Genomic DNA, 24,034 nt, shown 5'->3' with positions numbered 1-24,034 from the left:
TCGTGCATCGTGTGCGAGCCTGGAAGCCCAAAACGCGCACTGGGTGCAGGACATGCCGGTATGAGCTCTCCCAGGTCTCCTGAATGCACGTATGCCTTCCTGCTTACAAGGCTCAGGGAGCGTAGAGTCAAATGCGATGAGAAGCGGCCAACCTGTCAAAAGTGCTCCGTGTCGCGTCGTGACTGCCAATGGTTCGAAGCCAACGAGCCATCTTGCTCCTCTTCAAAGTCCCAGTCCCAGTCGCCAGCAAGCAGTGACACTGCTAGCCATGGAGTCCTGATCCCGATCCCCCGGAGACGGACACCGATTGCAGACGATGCTCCTCGAGATGTTCAGCCACACTCACTCGCCATCGACCTAAGTCCAGAGGAGCGTACGGCAGTCGGCTTCTTCCTATGTCGCACTGCACGCGATCTTGGTTACTCCTTCCCTTCTGTGCAGTGGATCAACCTAAGCATTCAACTCGGTTCGCAGGAACCTGCACTACGCCACGCGATGGCTGCATTAGGGTCGATGCATCAAGCTCGGAGGTGCTTCACCCACACCTCGCTCGTGCCTGTGATCGATGCCGGTCGCTATAAGCAGGCTCTGAACTCGTACAGCAAAGCATTGTACCACCTACAGCGACGTATGGTCTCTTCCACGACCGAAGACAAGAGTGTACGAACGACTATTGTGCTCTTAAGCTGTTTGATGTTCTTCTGCTTCGAACACCTGCAAAGCGAAACTGCTACTGCTTGTCTGCACATGCAGAAAGGATTCGACATCATTGCAGAGTCGAAGTCAGGTGGCGGGAATGGGGTTCAGATCAAGCAGCATCTCGACCAGACCTACACCTTGTTCAATGGCTTTCAGGGCATCGACCTCTCTGTACAGCAACGCCTGCATCGATCCAGACAACAAGCCTCGCCAACCTTCGTTTTCCGTAGATTAAGCCATTTTCCATCATTCTCAGAGGCCAATGACTATCTGAACGATCTGGAACGGGCTCGACTCAGCATTCGACGAGAGCTGCTCAGTCAAGCAGGCGAAGCCCTCGATGTGATGGAGCTTGGCACCATGGATGCCGCAGCTGCCCTCTGTATGCGCCATAGTCTGAGCCGAGTGATCGACTTATCTCCACGGCCAGACATCCTTCAGAATTTCCAATCCTTACAATCTGGCTACGAACAATGGTACAACGCCTTCTGCCATGCCGATTCCGACCTTGGCGGTGATGAGGACAGTGTGACTCTCCTGCGCATCACGTTTCTGACCAGCCGTTTCAATCTTGCTTCAAGCCGAGACACTGATGAGAGGACGTCGGATATGTTCGAAAACGACTTTGCTCAGATTCTTGATCTTGCAGAGAGATGCTTACTGGTGTAACCATCTACTGCTGATGCGCCCAGCAGTGAGTCTGCATATCTGAGCAACACAGGCTATGCCATTGCTTTGAGTACAGACGTACTCGCTCAAGTATCACTCTGCGGCTTCAAGTCAAGACGGACCGAAACCAGAAAGCGAGCGATGCGATTGCTAGTCAGTGCTAACAAGCTCGAAGGTGTGTACCAGAGCGCCGTCTTGGCAGGCTTCATCCGCAGACCAATGGATCGGGAAGAGGCTTTGGCTCGTGAGCTCACGGTCACGGCTCCATGCGAGAACTTCACCGAACATGATATACCTGCGCAGGCAAGAGTTGCGGATGTTGTGTTCGCACAAGTCGACTATCGACCCCGTTGCATCAACATGATCGCAACTCGTTACATAATGGATGATAGCGGAGAGCCCGCCATCGAGCTCACTGAGGACATGTTCGACATATTTGACGGGCACGACATATCACGGAGGTCGCTTCTGGTGTCGCTGGCGACCCCTTATCCTGCAGACTTCGCGTCGACTTCTGCAAGCGACATGGCAGGCATGCCTCAGCAGATCGACTTCACCAATGGCGGGTCTTCAGCACACCTGTTCCGCTCTCTCACGACAGCTGTATTCCTGCCACATCCAGCCGATGCCGAAATTCCTAACGCCACGGCATCTCAGTCGACACCTCTACACAATATCACGAACATAGTACTCAACAACGGTCTCAAGCGGCAATTCAAGGATTACAGGTCAAGCCCGTACGTCAGCTTCACAAATGGCTCAAGTCCGGCCGCTAGACCGATGCATGTACCACCATTATCAGGATATGGAATGCCAATGTGCTGATCGCTCAACAGAGGTCCAGTGGACAGTGTCCTTCGTTCCCGCGGTAATCCATCTTATGTCAGCTACAAGGCTGTTCGCATGTATCAAGACCATCTCCACGGCTCATGCGAAGGGCAACCCACTACATTGAAACAACAGGGATGGATGATGAACAGAGAGTAGGACACTTCGAGGCCACCGCTGGAGCAGCAACCATGAGCATGAAACGCATAGGGAAATACCGAGCCGCCAAGCTGAAGCAGCAGCCATCGGCGACGAGCGAAGCTTGGACGATCTCTGTCGCGGATGTCTTTGAGAACACAACTCAACACTATGCAGCTCCGAGAAATCATCTTCACGGGCACAGACACGATGCAAATGGGGAGCTAGATGACTCCAAAGATGATAAAGTGAACCAATTAGACAGACGCACACGTGTTGAAAAGAAACCCCCCAGAGTTGTACGAATGTTGTTCGTGGTGGTCGATGAGATGTATTGATCAAGCTAGGGTAACTCTCAACTTCGTTCAGGGGTCTGCGGACAACGAGAGGGTAAGAATAAGTGTGAATTCCTTTGATGGTGGGCTTGCTGCAGGACAATGGTTTGTACTCCTCTTTGTTCTTGAATAGCACCAACAATGAGCACCACAACGTATATTTATGCTTCCTACCTCCATCCATGTCAACCCCATACTTCCACTCTCTCGCTAAACCCCACCATGACAAGTCTCAACGACCTTCGCACTCGTCTTTCGCAGGCCGAAAGAAAAGCCGAGTCACGCAAGGAAGCCTGGGAACAAGCACAAAATGCCGAGGAAGAGGCCCGCAACGAATGCTTCATGGATCCCTCAGATGAGCAATGGACACAAGCACGAAGAGCAACTAGGAGAGCCTTTCTGGAGGTCGACGACGCACTGAAGAAGGTTAGGCTCATAAGACTTGAGATCGCACAACGACTCATGTCCATGCCATGGGCAGATGACATTGAAGAGAATTGGGAAGCATATGGCACTGCGCCGCCCACAGGAAGCCGGTTCACCAGTGCTAGTTCCTCTTCGCGTCGACGCGTACCCGCTGCGCCAACAGCACGTCCGACTGTCACGTCCTTCCAAGCTAAGATCGACCAGTGGCGTGTTGACTGCGAGGCCGCTTTCGCTGACTACGCTAACATCAAGGTCTTCCCTGCTCCTCCTACTGACACGAAGTGTTTCAAGCAGGCGTGTCGAGTAGAGAAACGCGCTCTTACCGCCTGCAGGTGCCAGATCCGCCACGCATTCAGTAGCGTTCCAGGTCTTGATTTCAAGAAGGAACGAATCGCTTGGCATCCAGATAGGTTCTCACCGTGTCCAAAGGGCAAAGAAGAGTTCCAAGCGATGGCCAAGGAGGTCTTCGTCGTGGTCGACTGGATGTATCGCCAATGGTAGGTCGGTTTTGAGGTTGTGTATTGAGCAGGCGTTAGGCTTTAGGCGCTCAGTGTATTGCTTCTCGATCGCGAGGTCGCTCCGGTAGGCATAGACAATGCGATAGTTGTACATTAAATTATTTTCTCAATGATGACACAATCTCGGCAAGCGGATGAATTAGGCAGTGCAGAAAAGTTCTGTCGTTGTCGAGTAGTTCGCTCTTTCCTCATAAGTGTCGATCATGCAAACTTTGTCACATGCAAACGCCACTCTCGCAGGGATGCTGTGACAACTGTGGCGTGAACTCTGCTCCACAGGCGGCTGTTCCGCACCATCGCCATTTTCCTTCCATATCGGCATCAAACACCGTCCATCATGGAGCCTCCCAGCGCCAATGATGAGACTCCGACCATCGCAAACGCCATCGCCGTAGCCTTCAGATTCGGCAGAGATGATGGCCTCGAGACCGGAATTGTAGAGGGCAAGATCTTCCAGGCAGCCAAAGAGTCTTCACACATGACCCTGCAGATCGTAAACCTGGCCCAGCAAAAAGAGCAGTTATCTGCAGACCTCGACAGTACTATCGAACAGTTTCGCGCTTGCGTCGATGCTCAGGTGAGCCCCTATGGTCGAGTGTCGGAGCATCACTGACGGAGCCACCTAGACATGGCAGCAGTTGAGGGAGAGGCTGTACCAGCTTAATGACGAGGTCACAAGAGTTCTTGCCAAGATGATGTTCGTTAAAGAGCAGTTGGAGAGATTTGAGGCTGAAGCCGGGGTTCTGAGAGATGAGGTCGACAATTTGAGAAGTGACCAGCAGACTCAGGTATCTCGATCACATGTCCCACATCTTTGTCATACTGACCTTGGCCCAGAACACATCGGATGCCAGCAACACAGAGGCCGCATAGCAGCAACAGAGTGACATCCGGCGTGCGCATCATCACCACAGACACCGGACCTCCAAAACATACTATGGCCCGAGTCAGACGACTGCCAGAATGTACGATTGCCTCCCAGGCTTGGTCAAACAGGCATCAAGGCCACCTTCATTTCATCTTCCGACCTAGAGTAACACCTGCTATGGCCACGCAAATGGGCAGCGATATCGACCATTCTGTCGAGTTTCCGAGGCTCTCTTACACCTCATCATAAATTTTCTATTGTCACACTCCCGCCTGATCCATCCATGGATATCAGACACGCTTTCCCCAAAACAAAGTAGAGAAATGCCGCCCAGTCTATGCTCTATTCCAGCAAGTGGTCCGCTGTCCGTGTTGCGCCCATGTTAACCCACTGCCGCTTACTTTGACTCGATCTTCTCCTTTAATGACGATGCCTTGACCTTGTCAAATTTTGCTTGCTGGAGCTCGAGATCGTTTTCCGCCTCTGACATCTCTTGTGCGGCTGCTTGTTGCGACTTGGTCAAAGCAGATTCTTGCTTCTGCTCTTCATCCTTCTCGTCAATGTTCTCCTTGTCGTCGACCTGTTCTGTCTGGCGACCAGCTGCCTTCTGCTCTTCGGTCTGCTGGTTCTCCTCCTGGATCAGCTCTTGCTGTTCCCTGATGACCTGCAGTCTCTGCTTGTTGGTGGTAGCACCTTCGGCAGTGTGGACCTCGAGCTCAATCTCGTGGAAAAGCTCATCTGGAATGCTTGAAAGGACAGCTTGAAGTGCGCCGAGCAAGCTGTCGAACTCGGCCTCCTTGCCCTGTGCATACATGAAAGCATTGCTGAGCACAAGAAGCGTGCTTGGAACACCATACTTGAGTCGCAAGTCGAGCCAGAGCGTGAGATCATCACGCAGGCGACCGGGGCTCATGCCGTGTGTGCGCAGACCACGGGCAGCGCAAGCCGTCTGAAGTTCTGGGACAGATAGCGATTCAACGCCTTCAAAGCTGATAGCCTTGTCGTCGCGCTTGATCTGTCGCATGCGGTGCCTGATTGTGTATCGCAACATGGTGTCGGTGCCGAAAGTGTTGAGGGCCATGTACTTGCAAATGCCCACAAGTTGTGGTCTCGATAAGTTGTCCAGTGTCAGATCGTCCTTGAATAGCTTGCAAACCTTGATAACGTCTGATTTCGTAGGCTCCTCTCCAGTGGCACGGATCTTCCGGAAGAACTCAGTAAACTCCTCCCTTTGTGCTGTCGCTGCTGAGATGGGCAGACCGGACTCCCTCATCGTCTGGCGCAAGAACTGAGAAACCTCCTTTCGTGAAGATCTCAGCCTGGTAGCTTTCGACTCCTTGCTCTTTGCGTTCTCGTATGTCGAAGGAAGCATGTTCGGGAACAGCCTCAGTGCAACGGGAAGGAGTAGTTCGGCGAACGGAACGATCACAAAGACGGAGAATGGCACCAACCGACCCAGATCCTGGACTGTTCTCGTAAGTTGACGATGTTCTCTTCGGGTCAACTCGTATCCAGCTGCCATCTTCAACGCCAACTTGGACGAAATCCTGACCTCGGTCGCCAACAGCTTGGTTCCATCCCAGTAGTGTTGCGCTTCATGTTTTACCTTCTGCCAAAGTGTCATCTTCTTCTTCTCTTCCTTCTTTGCAGCCACTTCCTTCTTGTTCGCCTTGTCTTCCGCTGCTGTTTGGGATGCGAGCTCATTCAGCGCACGCTGCTCTGCGGCCTTGGTTGGGGCGGCTTCGGAGGGTTTGCTCGCAGAGATGTCGCCAACCGCGTCTGCTTCGACTTGGGCCTCGTTGGACAAGGACGACTCCTTCTTTTCCTTGGGCAGAGGTTTCTTTGCCTGTTCGAGGTTGAAGCCTGGTGGCGGATGCCCCTCTCCTCCGCGCGGCGATGTGTCTGTCGATGCGAACTTATGCGGGACCAAAATGGCTACTGCTGGCATTTGTCTGGGTAGCCGAGCGGTGGCCCTCGAGAAGGCAGCTCTGTTCCCATGGCGTAGCAATAGGGGCGCAAGCTGCGCTGAATAACGTGAATTCATCATGCTGACCGGCAGCTGCGGATGATGCTGCGAGAGACGATACTGTGCACAGCTGTGGTAGTAGTAGTAGTAGTAGTAGTACAGTCAGGCAGAAAGGTAGTGGGTGTTGAGGCTGTTGTGTGAAAGAGATGCTGGAATGGACGCTGTTGAGAGAAGATGTTCTCAAACTGAGCTAAACGTCAGCGACAGGGACAGTAGACAGTACCAGATCACCAATCACATCGCCGAGATGTGCTGCGGGCCGAGCAGACACGGTCTCGACTCTCCGCCGTCCGGTCTCCGATGAGCTTGAACATCAAGCACTTTATGCACGACCGGTCGCTGCAGCAGATCTGATAACGTGGTCGTGCACTATTTGTATAACGTTACGATCATGCCGATCTCGTTGTCTGCACTACCGATCATCGAGACCAGACCACTGCAGACACAAGGTCGTGCTTGCCTCTCGTGCCTCGGTTAAGTTCTGCTCATGTTCGGACGTGCCCGCATATCCGGACAAAGGCACGTGAAAGGGTAATGCGGAGTACTGCCACGGCCCACGAGCTCAACGGCTACGGCTCTCTCCAAGCACCCCTCACACACCTACTTCACCCACCGACTCACCTTACACACACATCCCACCTGCTCCTCCCACCTCCTACCACTCTCCTCACACCCTACATCACTATGGCGCTGTACGATAGAGGCTAGCCCTCTCCAACGATACCGGGCTCAAGAGTCCTCAAACCTACGATCTTCACCCAACGCCGCCCACCCATAACCCACGAACTGATCGCGTGCCTACCATTCACCTGTAGATATCTTTCAACGACACTTTGGCCTGTCACGATACCACGACCGACGACCAACGATACGACATACCTTAGGCGACGAAGCCGCACTATCGCCTCGGTCCGGCCTTATCAGTACCCGTGCTATGACAACCTCACGACTACGAAGAGCAGCTCGCCTGATCCTTATTGGAGCGCCTGGAGTCGGCAAGGGAACACAGACCGATCGCCTGTTGAAGCGCTTCCCTCACCTGTCTGCGATCAGTTCGGGTGATCTGCTACGAGAGAATGTGAGGAACAAGACCCCGCTTGGTAAGCTCAACCCTTGCGCAGCTAGATCGTGTGAGACCGTACTGATTCTGTTGCAGGCATCCAAGCGGAACACCTCATGAAGACCGGCGCTCTAGTCCCCGATAGCATGATGCTGCGCCTGATCCGCAACGCTTTCACCACTAAAGGCTGGTTGGTACCAGAGTCAGGCCTCAAGCCATTCACTGTCAACTTCGACGCCGCGACAGCAAGCGAACCAATCCGTCAGGACAGCTACATGAATCTCCCACATCAAGAACACTTGGACACCGAATACCGATACTCCGAACATCCAGATGCCTCCTTCATCCTCGATGGCTTCCCACGAAATGCCGCCCAGGCCGCGCAGCTCGAGAAGATGATCCCAGTGAACATGGCAATCCACGTCCACACTCCGGCTGATATCATTGCCGAGCGCATGGGGAACAGATGGGTGCACGCTGCGAGTGGGAGAGTGTACAACACAACCTTCAATGCGCCAAAGGTCGACGGCAAGGATGACATCACTGGAGAGGCATTGATTCAGCGCGACGATGATAAGCCTGAGGTGTGGAAGGCCCGGTTGAAGACGTTCGAGGAGAGCAGCAAGAGTCTTTTGGATCACTATGAGAGGAGAGGTGTGCTGTGGAAGGTCAGTGGTGACAGCAGCGATGAGATTACGCCGAGGTTGTTTGAGGAGTTTGGGAGGAGGTTCGGTGCGTAGAGCAAATGCTACCAGAATGTGACGATCGGAGAGCATTCGGGGAATTTCGTGTACATGTGGAACGAGTAGTAAGGTTCCGCTCGACTACTGTAGTCTTGAGCGACCAGAGCAATGGTAGCAAGCATTGACAGCTTTTATTTGCGCCTGTATTTGATGTGTAAGTGTTCGCCGAATCAGTATGCAGCCTGGCTACAGTCCTGGGCATAGTTTTTACAACCCCTATTCTTCCACCTTTCCTCATTAGGAAGGATGTATCCACTGCTTGGCGTAGCTCACCACCTGGTGTGTCCTCCATTGTTGGCTATTACTGCCTCGCAGCGTTCTCGCATACTCTTGCATATACGTTGTATGTCCTCAGGTGTGAGCTTGGCCCATTCAATCTTGATAGCAGCTATTACCTCATCTCGTGTTGTAGGAAAATGAGCACCTACCCTATGCTTAAGCAGAGCCCATAGATTCTCAATCGGGTCGAGATCTGGTGAATTGGCTGGCCATTCCATAAGGTGTAGGCCCTTCTCCTTGAATAGACTCACTGTTGCCTTCGCCTTGTGGATTGAGGCGTTGTCTTGCATAACAATGCAGTCCTGCGAGCCTGTTGACACTCGCTGCTTCTCAATTGCCGTGTGGATAAGAGGGACAATCTGGCTGCGATACACCTCACCGTCGACAGAGCCCTTCTCGAATGTATGGACTTCCATAGGTCCATCTGCAGAGATATAGCCCCATATCATACAGGCTGAGAACTTGCGGAAGCGTGCTGTAAGACAGTGTTCGTGATAAGCCTCATCTGCCCTGCGTGTCACATAGACCTGTCCGAATATTCCACACCTGAATGAAGCTTCATCTGTCCAAAGGACCTGAGCGCACTGTTCCACTGTCCATTTAATATGAGCCCTTGCCCATCGACGCCGTGCCTCCTTGTGTTTCTCAGTCAACAACGGCTTGCGTGTTGCGACATATCGTGAGAAGCCCTCCTTCTCAAACGCAGCTCTTACTGTCCGGACGTCGCTAAAGATGCCCTCTATCGCGGCAATCTGTTCGTATCGCAGGCGGCGGCTATTAGCATCAGTGGTGGCTCGATGGACAAGTCGCTAACGCTCGGAGGTGTTGATCACAGGTGGTGGGCCTCTCGTCTTCGGTGTGGAAGGTGGCACTCTTTCAAGCCATGAGATTACTGAAGAGACAGAGCCTTTGTTAGTGTGAAGGGCGTCTGCAATCTGCTGCAGCGGCCAGTGGGCGTGTTTGTGAAGAGACCACATCTCGCCCTTCTCGAATTCGGTAAAGACGCGTCCCTTCGGCATGGTGGCGAGAGATAGCACGTGTGTGAGTGTGTGGATAATGAGATTGAAGGTAGCATCACCTTCTGAGATGGACATGGATAGCCGGAAGGGGTTAGCGTAAATACAGGGGTTGTAAAAACTATGCCCAGGACTGTACAAAGCCGGATCGCCAAGCGTCCTTACACCCGCCACGCCCTGTACAGGTGTCCGCCAAGTCATGCTCAGCATACCCGCAACGTAGTGATCAAACAGGCTCGGTCGAGGCTTGAGCCGTTATCGTCGCTCGTGTATGCAAATCTAGTTGTGCTCGCGTCAGACGCCGCGCCGATGGACCTCGAGCTCGACAGAGAGGACGGAAATGTTGGCGTATTTGGTACGATAGCAGGCATCAGCGCCGTGCTCGTGAAATTCGCAGGCTTCCACTTTTGCGGGTGTCGCTAAACGAGCTTTGGGATCGTCATTCTGTGTGAGGTTGGCCCTGGCACAGTCCAGCAAGAAGGCAGCAGGGTGATCTGCTTCGGAGCAAATATTGTGCCCATTTGACGATCTGACCACACGATCCACAACAAGTCTGCGTATCCTCGCTCCTTCAGCCGTCACCTCGTAGAGCGACTTTCTGTTCATTTCGTTAGGTACGGTGACTATTCCCTTGACCGGACGGGACATCGTGACGGCAAGGGCATCGCAGAGTGCGTCCTTGAAGTCACGATCGAGCAACATGTCTCCCAGGTGATAAGCTTTGATCAACAGCCCGTAGTCGAAATGCTGAACTGCGTTCTCTCCATCGTCGTTGTCCATCAGGATGCGCCGTCCGTGAAGCCAATTCAGCCACAAATTGAACACTTCCGGGCCATGCTCAGCCAAGTCGATCTTGCGTGTCTGACCTTCGCGCCACTCTTTCTTCAGCGCCGCCTTGAAGAACTTGGAGTTGTCGCACAGCAGGTCCTCATTGACGTGGAACACTGTGGCAGGGTCACCGACTTTAACGATGACGGGTTTCGCAGCGAACCTGTGTTGATTGAGTCAGTCCAGATCAGACATGAGATAGTTTGGACCGGACTGGATGATTTGTGAGCGCGGTGCGGAGCGTGATGCACCGCTTGTCTCTGGTCCTTGAGGGTGGTCATAGCGACAGATAATCAGGTCTGCATTGTATGTGCTGATAAGGAGTGGTGTGTCAGCTTCGACTCGCGGCGAGTTCAAGATGTCGGTCCGCGAGAGGTGACGGGAAGATGAAATCAACTTGACTTTGGAAGGGGCGCAAACACCACGTGTGCGCGCCGCACATCCTTGTCTCCTGCAACGCCCCTTCCCTTCTCCTCTTGCTGATCCACTCCAGACATACACTTCACCCTCGTGCACATCCACTTTCCCTCCTTCTTCCGAAGTAAAACAGCTCGATAATCGACCTGACCACTCCATTGGGAATGCCATGCGCTTCAGCGTTCATCAAGACCTCCGCGCGGCCACTCTTGTTCTCAGTCGCATCAGTCGTGAGCTCTCAGATCACGGTTCTGTAACCAGAAGCATTGATGGCAATGTCTCGCCGGAAGCTCAGGAGATAAGCGAGGTTCATAGGATGTGAAGTCTGCTTCTCCATGCCTTCAGGTGGAGCCATTGGATCTGCTCGACGTTGAAGTCGCGCGAGAAGTGTGACCAGATAGGTGAGGTGACGTCGAAGTTCCGTTGATTGCAGGCCTTGACGGCGTTGCAGACGACTGTCTCGATGTGTTGTCGTTGCTCGTCTCGTGGCCAATTGATTTCGTGTCTCAGGTCACTGAAGGCATAATGCGAGCCGTCCGTAAACTTCACTTCGACCGATGCGAAGGCTGTAGTACTGGTAGAGAAAGACAAGCTTGGGATCAGCAGACGTCCGGCTACATCGTATTTTCAGATCGATGTTGAGCTCCTTAAACCCCACAACTTCGAGCTTGTTGTTCCTCCGAAGCGGCATCAGCTGTAGAGTCTTCAAGGTGCATTTGGGTGCGCCGAGTCCTTCGTTGCACTGGATCGACGGGGCGTCGAAATCTCTCAAGCGGGCTGACTGGCAGCTTCTTCCAACATCGCGGGGACATTGTTCCCTCAATGCACGGTTGGGAATGTAGGGGTGACCTATCAAAGCTCTTTGTCACTCTTCGTAAGGTCAGCTTGAGTCAATACAGAAGTCCAATCACTGTGAAATTGCTGAAGGGTACAAGCCCGCATGCAAGGCTTTCAGCAAGGCAGACTTGAGCCCAGACGTCGTGGCTCCCTGGTCCCCTGCGGGCGATCGACAGCATGCCAAAATCTTTTCAGCAAGACACAGCAGCCACGTTCGATCCAGCAAAAACTTCAGAAGAAGCGATACGAGACCACGTCGAGGAGATCACCAGGCGTACCTACGACTTCATCAATGGAGCTGCTCTGGAAAGTGACCTAGTAATGTACCACATCTCACCGAGTGGGATCAAGACGACTGTACCCGGTGGGAATAGAAGACTGAGGATGACGAGCCAGTCCGAATTCATGCAGGGTGTATCTTGGATTAGGACTCAGTACCCGAGCTTCCATATCGAGGTAGAGAGTATGGACGTGACTCTTCACAAGCAGTATGTCTGGCTTAGGACTGCTGGGCTGCTGGAGGTCTGGGCAAATTGTGCATCGACTGGAGGGCCAAGGTATCATGACAGCACTAAACGATACGTCAATGTCTTCGAGTTCCGCTTCGGGGCGGGTAGGTGCGTTTGCACGAAGGAGATGGCGATCGATGGAATGCCAGGAGTTGCGTGATTGACGCACGGTCGACACTGGTTGGTTCAAGGTCCATATTCAAGTCGTTGTCCGGGTCAATTGCTGTGCAATAAGTAACATTAGCAACACATCTCTCAGCGGGACACGGTCATATGGGTTTGCATGCGTTTCTTGACATACCTCTTCTTCGAGCCGCTCGAGGCCTTACGACTCAACGTGGCACCTAGACGTCCGTACATATCGACACCCATGAAGACCGCTGCGACTAGTCAGATACTATGCATTGGCTGAACACACAATGTCTTAAGACTTACATAGAGCCAGATATGGCACATACAGCTTGCCTAGCTCGATCTTCTCGGCATTCGAGAAGCCGCTCCAGCTCAGGTAGTCTGCAATACAAGTCGCAGTGGTAATCGCGGTCTGCACTGCATATGCCAGTAGATGTACGGGCACCTTTGGGTCATCTTCGGAAAGTCTATTAGCTTGCGTTGTGATCAAGATGGAGTGGGACGTACCTCGCAAAAGTGCGGAAAGTGCCCACACGCTCAACGGAAGATGGTAGAAGAGCTCCATCCACATGTACAGGGTGAACCAGGCAGGCGGACTGACGAAGAATTGGTCTCGATAGGTTGTGATGTACCACTGCCGCAGGTCGATCATGAATTGCGGCTTGATGGAGGGAGGATAGAGCGGCGTGATATCGACACCTACACGTCACGTCAATGAGAATCCATTTGGGAGGACACCACGAATCTTACAGAAAATGATGGGAATGTGTATCAGAAAGAAGATGAGGTACGCGATGTCGCGTTTGCGGGACAAGATTGACGTGGCCATAACGTTGATGATTTCGTTGCTATCGCGTCGCAGATGAAGTTCTCAAGGAGACTTGTTCAAGTGGAGTCCTGATTGCCTTGTCGTCCAGAAGATGGATGCATGTGTATTATTGTAGGAAAGGAGGTCGCGAACGAGACGGCAGATTGGACCGTCTCAATCGAGACTTCTTGGCGCAACAAGGGCAACTTCAACATCAGATCCTGGCTCTCTTCTCAGCCATACATCGGCACGGAACATCTCCTCCCATCTCGACTCGGGGACAGACTGAAACTGCGACATCTAGTAAGTACGGATCGGCCGGCATTCTTGCGGCTTGAATACCATAACACTTGCATGAGCAAACGCCTTTTGTCCACTGTGCGGATGTTCACAACAGACTTCAGCAAAATGTCAGCCCATACTATCGCAAGCCTTGAACGCATATCGCGTGAGAAGCTGGCTGAAATGGTACGAGCTGAGGACCCAGAGCTTGCTATCATCGACGTGCGAGACAGCGACTATATCGGTGGTCACATTCTCGGCTGCCAGAACGTGCCAACCAACACTCACGATTACAAGATGCCCGAGCTGGTTCGCACTCTCAGAGAAAAGGATACAGTCGTCTTTCACTGTGCACTCTCACAGCAGCGCGGTCCGTCGAGCGCTCTGAAGTATTTGCGGGAGAAGGAGCGTCTGAGCGACGGGGACAGCTCGTCTCAGCAGAAAGTCTATGTATTAGACGGAGGTTTCCAGAAGTGGCAGGAGAAGTTTGTGCTCCTTTCATACTGTCAGACCATGTCGCTAACCATGCGTTGCAGGTATGGAAAGGACACAAAGCTGACCGAAGGCTATGTCAAAGACTTATGGGAAGAATACTGAGCAAACCCCGTCATGTTGCAAGACCATACTTCTCTTGGAGCGGTGAAGAACTGTCTGGAAGAGCGAATCTGATTGCTTCAGAAACATTGCTCTTTTGTGAACGGAGACATAAGAATTAGCACGCAACGGTCCAGAAGCTGAATTTTGCCCCGAAGTTCGGTCTACTGAGAGCTGGGCACAAAAGGAAGATGGAAGCAGTCCAGGTTCAATTGCCAGATCCAGAGCGAAAAGAGACGTATGCTATTTTGGTGCATGTAATGTCAGGCAGCTTGTCTGGAAGTGCATTTGGCCAGTGCACCGGCATACGATTTTTGTTTCCTGATGGCTCGTCACATATCAAGGTCTACGTTCCAAGAGGCGTATACGTCAACATGTACGATCGATGGCCGCCTATGTCACATTCCAGAGACTGGTGCATGGACGGCATGATGAGTCCAGCCGGGCCAAGGTTGTTTGTAGGTGTTGGGCAGGATTGCAGTGTGAGCATCATACGGACAAGATCAGGTGCAGTAAGTACGGTGCTCGAGTAGCGCACAGAATATCCTGCGCATGAGTGTAAAACATGGGCGCGAGCTGACATAAAACACATTATTAGTCGCAGCCTATGATATCTGTACCTCTACAAGATCAGACAGGCGACTCATCCCAGCCAGGCACCTCGTCTGCAGACCAACCAGGCCAATCTCACACGTTGGCTGCATTCGGCTCGATCGATGTACCACAGGTCACAGTATCACCGTCGCGTCCGGGTGTAGGTCCCGCGGATGTCGATGGTATGCTCGCTAGGCTGAACCGGACACTTGAGCAGGCGAGCTCATGCCACAAACTGGCGCGGGCCCAGGGTCAGAGTACGCGTCTAGCTGAGATCGTAGGTCGATTGCAATCATTGGGCTGCCGCTTCTTTTGAGCGAGTAGATGCTTCACAATGTATGGTGACCGACAGTACACTGGCATCGTGTGTTGCGTGCTGGACTACCTCAAGGTAGCATGCAGTCTGTTCTTTTTCTTGTCAGCTCCTCAAATTTTGAGGGCACATAGCAACGCCTCAAACGCACCAGCGTACTACCTGCGTGATCGAAAGTGATAGCTAGCATACCTCCCGGGCTCGTAGTACAGCCTAGACGCTCAGAAAGTGGGAGGTCGGTAGAACCTTGGCTGATGGGCCGTTTCAACCTGTGAACCACAATATCCCGACCGGTGCACCCACCCCGATCTGCCACAGTATTCTTTGTTCTAAGCCGCCTGACCATGGTCGATAGGGCGTCTCCTGACCGGACCGGAGCCTGAACATAGCTCAGTCGCACGTGAATGCGTGGCTTAGTCGCTTGGCAGGGCCCACATCTTTCCTGCTTGAGAAAGATCTTCGGCGTTATTGTTGCTCTTGCCATCCACATCATCGACCTTGCATTTTTCACTTGACATAACATTACAACTTGCGTCGACCTTTCTGTCTCAAACACGGCTCACACTCTGATTCGTGACCCTTGTCACACCATACCCGCTTAATCCGCATCAGAAACACTCTGCATCTACACGTCAGCGCCACAAGCTACAACATATTCGTGACGACTTCAAGACTACATTGCTGAACATCTTTTGGACCCTATCCGCGTCGAGGTCCGTCCTTTGGGATATACATCGGTTTCTGGATCGCCACCCATCATGGCAAACGATCAAAAGTTATTGAAGCGTGGTTTCGATGGTGACACCGTCACCCCTATACGATATCACAGCCCGCCACGCAGACCAGAGGAACAGTTTCCACCGGAATTGATCCGCGACAGAGCTCGAGGGCACTTCGCTCCTACGCATACCCCACTGGATGCTTGTGCTGCTCAGGACGAAGCTCTGGGTAAATCGAAAATACTGGAGGCTGCCGAGCAAGCAGCAAAATTGCCACGAAGAGACAGCGGTGTGAATACCGACGCAGCACAAGAAGTGAAAGCTCGCCCGGAAGAATCTATGGCTGAAGTAGCTAAGCCAAAGCTGAGGTGAGCTCGTCTTGTCCCACTCTCGGGGTCTGGGGCCACGAATCTGTTCAGTGGCGGTCGATCAATCGTAAACAATTTTGGCTAACATAGGAATAGTTCGCCAAAACTTGTCATCAGAGCACCACGGCCAAAATCACCAAGCAAACAAGAGGTAGCAGTCAAGTCACCTACATCTTCTCTCGCTAATGGGAGATCTTTGACAGCCACCCCAACTGTAACCGTCAGATCAGCCACGCCACCGCAGCAAAGCAATATCACAGCGGCGTCATCCATTGCATCATCAATGTCTCCCGAGCATGGTAGCTCTGGGCGTCGCAAGTCGTCTAGAAGAGGCGCAATTCGAGATGATCTGAAGATTGACGGAACTGCCGTGCTTGCAGCACAGGCCCCTGAGTACGTGAAGCAGTACCGCGATGCGAAGGGGAAATGGTACGAAGTCATCGGTGCTATAGAATGGCCCACCTGGGCTGTTGATGAGAGGACGATTGTCAAACAAGCTCAGTCTGGAAGGCGTCAGAGCGCGTATCGGAATCGCGACGTCTGACGGATCCATCACACTACACTACAAGTCTCACTGTGCGCACATCGAACCAAGACCAAGAACGTACAGTCTTACTCTGTCACTCTACGAGCTTGAAGGGCTCAGTAGCCTTTCTGCTGGCCTTCATGATGTCCGAGGTCAGCGACAAGCCAATATCGGGCCCGCGAGCTACGATGCCGAAGCACGGCCACAGTAGTGATACACAGTCTCGCATGGACAGACAAACACAAGGGATCGAGAGCACCTGGACCATCGGGGCGAATAGTTCTTCGCCGTCGTCCAAAGCTGCCACCACAATGAAGTTGGGTGGAAAGAAGTCGACCCGTCTGTCGTGTGTTGACGAGCCCAGAGAACCCCACCGACCAGCAAAGCCGGCATACCTCCAGACCAGAGGGGTAGAAGCATGAGAGAATCCTGGCGCGGCCACTGCTGGTTCCTTGCTTGTTATGGCTCCGGTGCTGGACAGAAGCAAATGCTACTCGTTGCGTGGAGGCGAGCGAACGGCCATCAGCTGCAGATAATTCTTCGGGCGGCAGAATTTCAGTTTCCCCGATCTCCTGTCCCACACCAGGCTCTCTTCTGGCTCGTTCTTGTCTGCCACGGTGTGAGATGCCGATACCATGGCCATACCCCGTCGATATCATCTCAATATGGCTAGTGCAGACCGTGGTCCGAGATCGGAGATTAGTCGTGCTGACGTCGCTGCACCAGCAAAGATGTTTCTTCTCATACACTTCACAATGTACCATTCAGCAGTGGAGAAGGCGCCAGATCTAGCAATCGACGTTTTAGCAAGCTCATGCTCGCATTGTGAGGGTGTAGCATTTTGCAGTCCCATGCGGTAGTAGCCATTACAGATAGGACGGATCATTAGGAAAACCATCCACCATGGCAGCCTTTGCGTAAGCACATACAAAGAGCAGGAGGAGATTGATAGAGTTCATTCAAGAGCCTGACAGCAACACATTGCAGCAAAGCTTCCTTCGGCCACGCTTCCTACGCAGCCTTCCGCCCAACGTACCCTTCCAGCCTCTACGACAAAGTCTTCTCCTACCACCGCGGTCCCACAAAGCTATGCCTCGACCTAGGCTGTGGCCCGGGTATAGCTACCCGAGAACTGTCCAAACGCTTCGAAAGAGTTATCGGTACCGACCCTTCCGCAGGCATGGTCAAGCAAGCACAAGAGGGAACACCTGAAGAGCAGTATTCGAACGTTGAGTTCCGTCAAGGATCTGGCGAGAGCACGTCGTTCCTCAAAGACGAGGAGGTAGATTGTGTGGTAGCTGCACAGGCCGCGCACTGGTTCGACTATGCTAGACTGTGGCCCGAGATGAAGAGGCTTGTGAGGAAGGGCGGAACAGTCGCGTTCTGGGGCTATAAGGATCATGTCTTCGTCGACTATCCCTACGCTAGCAAAGTCATGATGGAATCTGCCTACTCTACACATCCCGACAAACTTGGTTCCTACTGGCCGCAGCCTGGTAGGACATACCTCCAAGAGCAGCTACACGTGATTCAGCCTCCTGCTGAGGAGTGGGAAGATGTACAGAGGGTTGAGTACGAACCTGGCAGGGAGGGCAGGCATAGTGGAGAGGGCACGCTGTTCATGGAAAAGACCACCACTGTGAGCCAATGCAAGGAGTATGTAAGGACTTGGAGCTCGTACCATGGATGGAAGGAGACGCATCCGGGGCAGGAGGCACGGGCGAAGGGCGGGAAGGGGGACATTATGGATCAGATGTTCGATGAGATTGCGGAAAAGGATGAGCAATTCCGGGATGATGGGAATGAGGTTGATATTGAGTGGGGTTCTGCTATCGTCATGGCAAAGAGGAAGTCACACGCATGAACGCAATACCAAGCATGTCAACCCGAACTCCTAACGCCGCGACCATGCTGCCCAGACCAACGAAAAGAATTCAGATACTCCGATCCATCCAATACAACCCACCGCCTGCTCCAAATCTCTAAGCAAACCCATTCTCAACCCGCTCCCCCGGCGCCGGAACCTGCGCATCAAACCCCCTCAATATAGTAGCAACATATCTCTCAAATGCGGTTAAGTGCACGGCAGCAAGCACCCCCTCCCTCCCCAAAACACCCACACTCTCCCTCCACACCCTCTCCGGCAACGGTCCAGACCCCGCACAAAGTTCCCTCGCCACACGATACGCCGCCTTATCCTCCTCCGAAAAGCTCTGCGCATACAGGCCTGCCCTCAGGGAGTCCAGTTCATTCCGCGTCAAGCCTTGCGCCTGCGCGAGTCGGCCGTGGACGTAAATCTGGAACGCGCAGTTGTCGTAGGCTGCGACGACGAGGGAGATGATTTCGCGGGTGCGCGGCGTGAGGCCGGGGAGGGCGGAGAGGGCGGAGCAGAAGTCTAGGTATGCGCGGCCGATGTGAGGGGTGTGGAGGAGGATGCCGTAGGTGCCTACCAGGGCGTCGGTGGAGGGGAGTTTCCAGGTGATGGTGCTGGAATCAAAGGAATTGGTGGCGTGGTCGGAGAGGGCGTGGTAGAGCGCTGAGCGTTCGGCGTTGTGTTTGCCAGTCAGGGTGGAGGGGTGCATGAGACCCAGGCGGTTCAAGGTTGTGGTGTCTGGGTTGCGAAGTGGTAGGTATAGGGTGCTGTAGTGACTATGGAAGGATTGAGGATGTGGCAGTCATACATTGTTCGGAAGGACATGGCTACCGCGTATATACTCGTATGCTGCGGTGGTGGTCGTCGCCTTTCAAGTCGATCTAGACTCAAGGCCATTGTTGTCGTCCCGCACGTAGCCTGGACTTCGCTCAGCTGAGGCATTAATTGAGACAGAACCGTATTTGGGCGCTTGCTGTGCCGCTTCTGATACTGTCGAAGATGTGCGCAGACAAGACCTGGATCTGGCACTTCTCGCACGTTCGGCGTCGACATAAACGTGTTATGTCAGGTATGTGCATGCGCCTCGAGCCTCACGGGCGAATTTGTTGGTGCGGTAGCAGGCGAGTTGAGGACAACAATGTTGTGTGGCATGCCGTGCGATGCGAACGGTACACATACCGATACTGCCGGTGTTGTTTGGGGTTGCATCCTGCTCTGCCATCGAGAGGGTGACGATCTACTTGTCCCTGTCGGTGAAGTCGGCCGGCAAGCATGCATGATGATCAAAGACTCGGCACTAGCATGCAGTGTATGCCAGCACCTTTAAGGGCAACGGGAAGAGCAGCGCGAACAGAGCCACGGATGCATCTCTGTCAGCCATGGGCCAATGTGGCGGCAGGGAGTTGCGCTGGGACGGTTGCGAGATGCCGGGTCAAAGGTGCAAGCTGATCCTCCACCGTGTCAGCGAGAGCCAGATAGACGACCTTGTAGAACAATTCGACTCGGCCTCCAACGAAGGCCGAATCGACTGAATTGCTGGCGGAGTCGGGTTCAGTCACCTTCGCCGACGGTCGGATTTTCGTGCGTTGACGAGATGCAGTGTTCGAAGGATGCGAACTCTCAAGTAGCTGAGCGCCACTATCAGTCTACCACCGGGGTCGGAGGTTGCCTAAGCGAGGATTGGACTCATTGCTGATATGCACTGCAATAGATCAGTACGGCCTCATCTACTATCTCCCATGCCTCTTGCTGAGATACGCTTGCGCAGCTTTCTCCATGACCGCCTTGACGTCTCTCGCCGGCAACTTCTCCTGGCGGTCATAGGAGTACAGGCCATTCTGTTCCTGCTCAATATCTGTGAACTGCGTCCACACAATTCCACAGACATGGCCTTCTTTCACTGTACCCATGACGAGTCCTTCAACACGCTTGAGGAGATCTTGAGCGTCGCTGGCAGTGGTAGAGCCCCAATTCCCCTTCCTGGAATCATCGTTCGACTTGGCAATGTTGACACCGCCAAATTCTGTACACATAACTGGGGCGCCTTGGACATGGCGCGAGCCTTCATCTTCGATACCGTTCTTGCCATATATTGGACCAAGGAACATTGGACGTCCTCTACCGATAATCTCCTTGAGCGACCGAGATCGTTCTGCCATGCCATTGCCATCTGCATAGTCGTGAAACGAGCTGATGTCAGTCAACACGTGCTCCCAGCCGCAGTTGTCGTTGATAGGTCGTGTAGGGTCGTAGGTCTTGGTCATGTAATACAACGAGCGGATGTGATCTCTTTGTCGTTTGTCGCCGCCAAGGTCTGTGTAGCCCCAGCTTTCGTTGACTGGGGTCCATGTAACAATCGAAGGATGGTTGATATCGCGCTTGACCATCTCCATCCACTCTTGGTCGAAGCGCTTCATGTACTCGACGCTGAAGTGGTAGCAGCTTGCCATCTCACCCCAGACCAGGAAGCCCAGGCGATCGGCCCAGTACATAAAGATGGGATCTTCAACCTTCTGATGTTTGCGACAGCCATCCATCCCCATTGCCTTCGACAACTCGATGTCACGTTTAAGAGCAGCCGAAGACGGCGGAGTCATGAGGGTATTGGGCCAATAACCTTGGTCGAGGAAAAGGGCTTGGAAGTGGGGACGTCCGTTCAGTCTGAAAGTTCCATCGCCGGTAGTCCAATCCAGTGACCTCATCCCAATGGTCGTCTTGACTTCATCCAGTAGGCCGTCTCCGGCCCCAAGGAGACGGAGTGTCACGTCATATAGAAAGGGACATTCTGGCGACCACAATGCTACACCATCTCGCCAACAGCGACTATCATTTTGAGGTGCGGCACTCAGGAACTCTGGAGGCAGCATCTGCGTATGCTGCTGGGTCAGGCGAGTATTTACGTCAGAGAGGCGTATGAAGTCTTCGTCACGAGGAAGTTCGCCTCGTCCAGTACCGACGATCACGCCTCCAATACTCGTCTGCACTTCGATCGTTAACGGCTGACCAACTCGCCTGCCAGAGACACAGACCCGCGCGTCTAAGATGCCTCGCTCGATGTTCGTAGATCGTAAGATTGTGCCATAGCTACCATCCACAATGCGAGCAGGAGGCACGGCCTCTAGCGAAACAGACTGCCAAACACCACTGGATGGGGTATAGAAGATACTTTCGGGTTGAGGTCCCCAGTACTGTTTGCCGCGCGGCTGCGTTAGATGAAACGCTGAATCGAAAACCCGTATAGTCAGACGTAGTGGCAGCCCACTCAGGAGGGTGGCTTCTGTGAGGTCGAGATCGAAAGGTACATGGCCACCTTGATGCTCCCCAACATATTGGCCATTGAGCCAAACTTTGGCGTGGTAGTCAACAGCCCCGAATCTGAGTAGCAATCGATAGCCTTCCGACTTTTCTTCTTGGCTACGAAGGTCTTCGACACGACGCTCGTACCACAGCACTTGATGCACGCCACGCTCGTTGATGCCTGATGCCGGTGCGTGGAAGACATACGGAACCTGTATTGTGCGCTTTCCGTGCTGTGGCAAACCATTCTGATGCGTGGAAGACATACGGAACCTGTATTGTGCGCTTTCCGTGCTGTGGCAAACCATTCTGATGCCACGCTGCCAGAGAGCCCAGATGCTCGTCGTCGAACACGAAATCCCTGGTTGCATGTCACATTATAATGACTAGCATTGGAGTGGAACGTCCACACCATGGTCCATTGAGACTCTCCCAATGCAAAGCAGTACGCGCAAAGTCAGGACGAGGGTATTCGGTTGTTGTCGAAGCCATTGTGTCGTTGTTCAGTCTTGGGCGACGAGGCAACGGTACTTGAGGAGGCTGTGGGCCCGGTTGCTGCTGCATTCCAGGATTGTATGGTCCTTGCTGATATGAATCTCCCAGACATTGCTCGAGCAGAAGATGATGATGCTTGGGATGTTCATGGTGGCCTTGGTGCCTGACGAGACGCGCCTCGGTTGGACTTTCCTCGACGAATTTCTCGACGTCCACTTGATCTTTTGCGACAAGCAATCCTCGAAACACATGCGGCAAGATGTTCGCAGTCAAAGGGTGGAGCGTGGATGCGAGCTCGCTGAAGCCTCAGACGCAGGTCTTCCAGTCGAACGCAAATGGAGAGGGAGGCAAGAAGAGGAAGCGGGATCACCGCGAAGCCCAGACGAAGAAAGAGAAGAAGCGACTGAAGCGGGAGCAAGATGCCATCAACGATCCGAACAAGGTCGCGCTGGGTGAGAGGAAGCCGAAGGGCGGAGACGAGAGTGGGGATGCAGTGGAAGGAGGAGGCGCCGAGGATGCTACACCACAGGACGATGCAGAAGTCGACGAGGCAACGGCAAAGAAGAACAAGAAGAAGGAGAAGAACGAGCGCCAGCAGAAGCAGAAGTCCGAGCAGCAGTCTATCAATGACAAGGCTCAGCACGCAAAATCCAAGGATGCGCCGAAGAGCGACAGCAAAACGGCATCAGCGGTTCCAGCAGTACCCTCTCTACCCACTGGCGCAAAGCTCACCCCGATGCAAGCGGCAATGCGACAGAAGCTCGTATCAGCACGATTCCGACACCTCAATCAGACTCTATACACTGAACCCTCGGCCAAGGCTCTGCAACTCTTCGCGCAAAACCCTGAGATGTTCGACGACTACCACTCAGGATTCCGCCAACAGGTCCAAGTCTGGCCACAGAATCCCGTCGACACCTTCATCTCTACGATCAGAACACGCGGCAAAGTCCGAGTCTTCTCCCACAAGAAGACCTTCAAGGACCAGAAACGGAAAAGTGGAGGCGCAACAGAATCCGAGGCGGCACCAAGTGGCGACATAGCAGCGCTGCCACGAACACAAGGAACGTGTATTATCGCAGACATAGGCTGTGGTGACGCGCGCCTTGCACAGACGTTAAAGGAGTCCGGCGACGGCCAGAAGCTCCAACTCAAAGTCCTCTCCTACGACTTGCACTCCCCGTCCAAACTCGTCACAAAAGCCGACGCCTCATCCCTCCCTGCAGCAGACGGCTCCGTGGACATCGCAATTTTCTGCCTAGCGCTCATGGGCACCAATTGGATTTCCTTCATCGAAGAAGCCTATCGGATCCTCCACTGGAAGGGCGAGCTCTGGGTTGCCGAGATCAAGTCCCGCTTCGGTCGAGTAGGCCGCGCGAACAAGCCGGTCGAGCACAGCGTTGGTGGAAAGAGGAAACAGGCTGTGCTGATGAAGCAGCACGAGAAGAAGAAGAAAGAGCAGGAGGAGGTCAACGAGGAGCAAGCCCTAGCAGTTGAGGTTGATGGTGTGGAGACGAAGAATGAGGAGACTGATGTGGGAGCTTTTGTGGATGTACTACGGAGGAGAGGGTTCGTGTTGAAGACTGGGGAGGCGAGTATTGATTTGAGTAACAAGATGTTTGTCAAGATGGACTTTGTGAAGATGGCGCAGCCGACGAAGGGGAAGAATTTCAAAGAAGATGCAGCGGGAGCGAAGCCGGCGGAGAGATTCAGGAAGACGAAGGCGAAGTTTCTGGATGAGGATATGGATGATGTTGCGACGGAGGATGAGGCGAAGACGTTGAAGCCGTGTTTGTATAAGATCAGGTAGTGCACGATGGTGACCTGCATGCAAGGA

The 24,034-nt window shown here is 53.3% G+C and overlaps 13 protein-coding genes across 13 annotated transcripts; 8 read left to right on the top strand and 5 right to left on the bottom strand.

The window, feature by feature from the left end:
- Positions 1-747: 747 nt before the first annotated feature.
- On the top strand, positions 748-2,355 carry CLAFUR5_08345 (uncharacterized protein; the record flags this gene model as incomplete). The annotated part of the gene is made up of 3 exons (XM_047907493.1): positions 748-1,310; positions 1,395-2,105; positions 2,205-2,355. The coding sequence occupies 3 exons, from the start codon at positions 748-750 to the stop codon at positions 2,353-2,355; spliced, it is 1,425 nt and encodes a 474-aa protein (XP_047759701.1).
- A 536-nt stretch (positions 2,356-2,891) lies between these two features.
- CLAFUR5_08344 (uncharacterized protein) lies at positions 2,892-3,596 on the top strand (the record flags this gene model as incomplete). Its single annotated transcript, XM_047907492.1, has 1 exon — positions 2,892-3,596. The coding sequence occupies one exon, from the start codon at positions 2,892-2,894 to the stop codon at positions 3,594-3,596; it is 705 nt and encodes a 234-aa protein (XP_047759702.1).
- A 354-nt stretch (positions 3,597-3,950) lies between these two features.
- CLAFUR5_08343 (uncharacterized protein) lies at positions 3,951-4,486 on the top strand (the record flags this gene model as incomplete). Its single annotated transcript, XM_047907491.1, has 3 exons — positions 3,951-4,190; positions 4,240-4,401; positions 4,451-4,486. 3 exons carry the CDS (start codon positions 3,951-3,953, stop codon positions 4,484-4,486), a joined length of 438 nt encoding a protein of 145 aa, XP_047759706.1.
- Positions 4,487-4,878: 392 nt separating this feature from the next.
- Positions 4,879-6,528, bottom strand: CLAFUR5_08342 (LETM1 domain-containing protein mdm28, mitochondrial; the record flags this gene model as incomplete). The annotated part of the gene is made up of 1 exon (XM_047907490.1): positions 4,879-6,528. The coding sequence occupies one exon, from the start codon at positions 6,526-6,528 to the stop codon at positions 4,879-4,881; it is 1,650 nt and encodes a 549-aa protein (XP_047759707.1).
- A 913-nt stretch (positions 6,529-7,441) lies between these two features.
- CLAFUR5_08341 (GTP:AMP phosphotransferase, mitochondrial) lies at positions 7,442-8,307 on the top strand (the record flags this gene model as incomplete). The annotated part of the gene is made up of 2 exons (XM_047907489.1): positions 7,442-7,607; positions 7,664-8,307. 2 exons carry the CDS (start codon positions 7,442-7,444, stop codon positions 8,305-8,307), a joined length of 810 nt encoding a protein of 269 aa, XP_047759704.1.
- Positions 8,308-9,899: 1,592 nt separating this feature from the next.
- Positions 9,900-11,651, bottom strand: CLAFUR5_08340 (uncharacterized protein; the record flags this gene model as incomplete). Its single annotated transcript, XM_047907488.1, has 2 exons — positions 9,900-10,596; positions 11,629-11,651. The coding sequence occupies 2 exons, from the start codon at positions 11,649-11,651 to the stop codon at positions 9,900-9,902; spliced, it is 720 nt and encodes a 239-aa protein (XP_047759705.1).
- A 761-nt stretch (positions 11,652-12,412) lies between these two features.
- On the bottom strand, positions 12,413-13,157 carry CLAFUR5_08339 (Sigma intracellular receptor 2; the record flags this gene model as incomplete). The annotated part of the gene is made up of 5 exons (XM_047907487.1): positions 12,413-12,419; positions 12,498-12,576; positions 12,632-12,784; positions 12,836-13,027; positions 13,079-13,157. The coding sequence occupies 5 exons, from the start codon at positions 13,155-13,157 to the stop codon at positions 12,413-12,415; spliced, it is 510 nt and encodes a 169-aa protein (XP_047759761.1).
- A 333-nt stretch (positions 13,158-13,490) lies between these two features.
- Positions 13,491-14,015, top strand: CLAFUR5_08338 (CDC25-like phosphatase; the record flags this gene model as incomplete). The annotated part of the gene is made up of 2 exons (XM_047907486.1): positions 13,491-13,903; positions 13,955-14,015. The coding sequence occupies 2 exons, from the start codon at positions 13,491-13,493 to the stop codon at positions 14,013-14,015; spliced, it is 474 nt and encodes a 157-aa protein (XP_047759289.1).
- A 1,662-nt stretch (positions 14,016-15,677) lies between these two features.
- CLAFUR5_08337 (uncharacterized protein) lies at positions 15,678-16,550 on the top strand (the record flags this gene model as incomplete). The annotated part of the gene is made up of 2 exons (XM_047907485.1): positions 15,678-16,006; positions 16,103-16,550. The coding sequence occupies 2 exons, from the start codon at positions 15,678-15,680 to the stop codon at positions 16,548-16,550; spliced, it is 777 nt and encodes a 258-aa protein (XP_047759288.1).
- An 885-nt stretch (positions 16,551-17,435) lies between these two features.
- CLAFUR5_08336 (Trans-aconitate 3-methyltransferase) lies at positions 17,436-18,396 on the top strand (the record flags this gene model as incomplete). Its single annotated transcript, XM_047907484.1, has 2 exons — positions 17,436-17,449; positions 17,520-18,396. The coding sequence occupies 2 exons, from the start codon at positions 17,436-17,438 to the stop codon at positions 18,394-18,396; spliced, it is 891 nt and encodes a 296-aa protein (XP_047759287.1).
- Positions 18,397-18,514: 118 nt separating this feature from the next.
- CLAFUR5_08335 (uncharacterized protein) lies at positions 18,515-19,114 on the bottom strand (the record flags this gene model as incomplete). The annotated part of the gene is made up of 1 exon (XM_047907483.1): positions 18,515-19,114. The coding sequence occupies one exon, from the start codon at positions 19,112-19,114 to the stop codon at positions 18,515-18,517; it is 600 nt and encodes a 199-aa protein (XP_047759760.1).
- A 1,021-nt stretch (positions 19,115-20,135) lies between these two features.
- Positions 20,136-22,073, bottom strand: CLAFUR5_08334 (Beta-glucuronidase; the record flags this gene model as incomplete). Its single annotated transcript, XM_047907482.1, has 1 exon — positions 20,136-22,073. The coding sequence occupies one exon, from the start codon at positions 22,071-22,073 to the stop codon at positions 20,136-20,138; it is 1,938 nt and encodes a 645-aa protein (XP_047759285.1).
- Positions 22,074-22,456: 383 nt separating this feature from the next.
- Positions 22,457-24,007, top strand: CLAFUR5_08333 (25S rRNA (adenine-N(1))-methyltransferase; the record flags this gene model as incomplete). Its single annotated transcript, XM_047907481.1, has 1 exon — positions 22,457-24,007. The coding sequence occupies one exon, from the start codon at positions 22,457-22,459 to the stop codon at positions 24,005-24,007; it is 1,551 nt and encodes a 516-aa protein (XP_047759759.1).
- Positions 24,008-24,034: the final 27 nt, after the last annotated feature.

This window comes from Fulvia fulva, chromosome 3 (assembly GCF_020509005.1).
Source record: "Fulvia fulva chromosome 3, complete sequence".
NCBI lineage: Eukaryota > Fungi > Ascomycota > Dothideomycetes > Mycosphaerellales > Mycosphaerellaceae > Fulvia > Fulvia fulva.
This window is presented reverse-complemented; position numbering and strand designations above follow the sequence as displayed.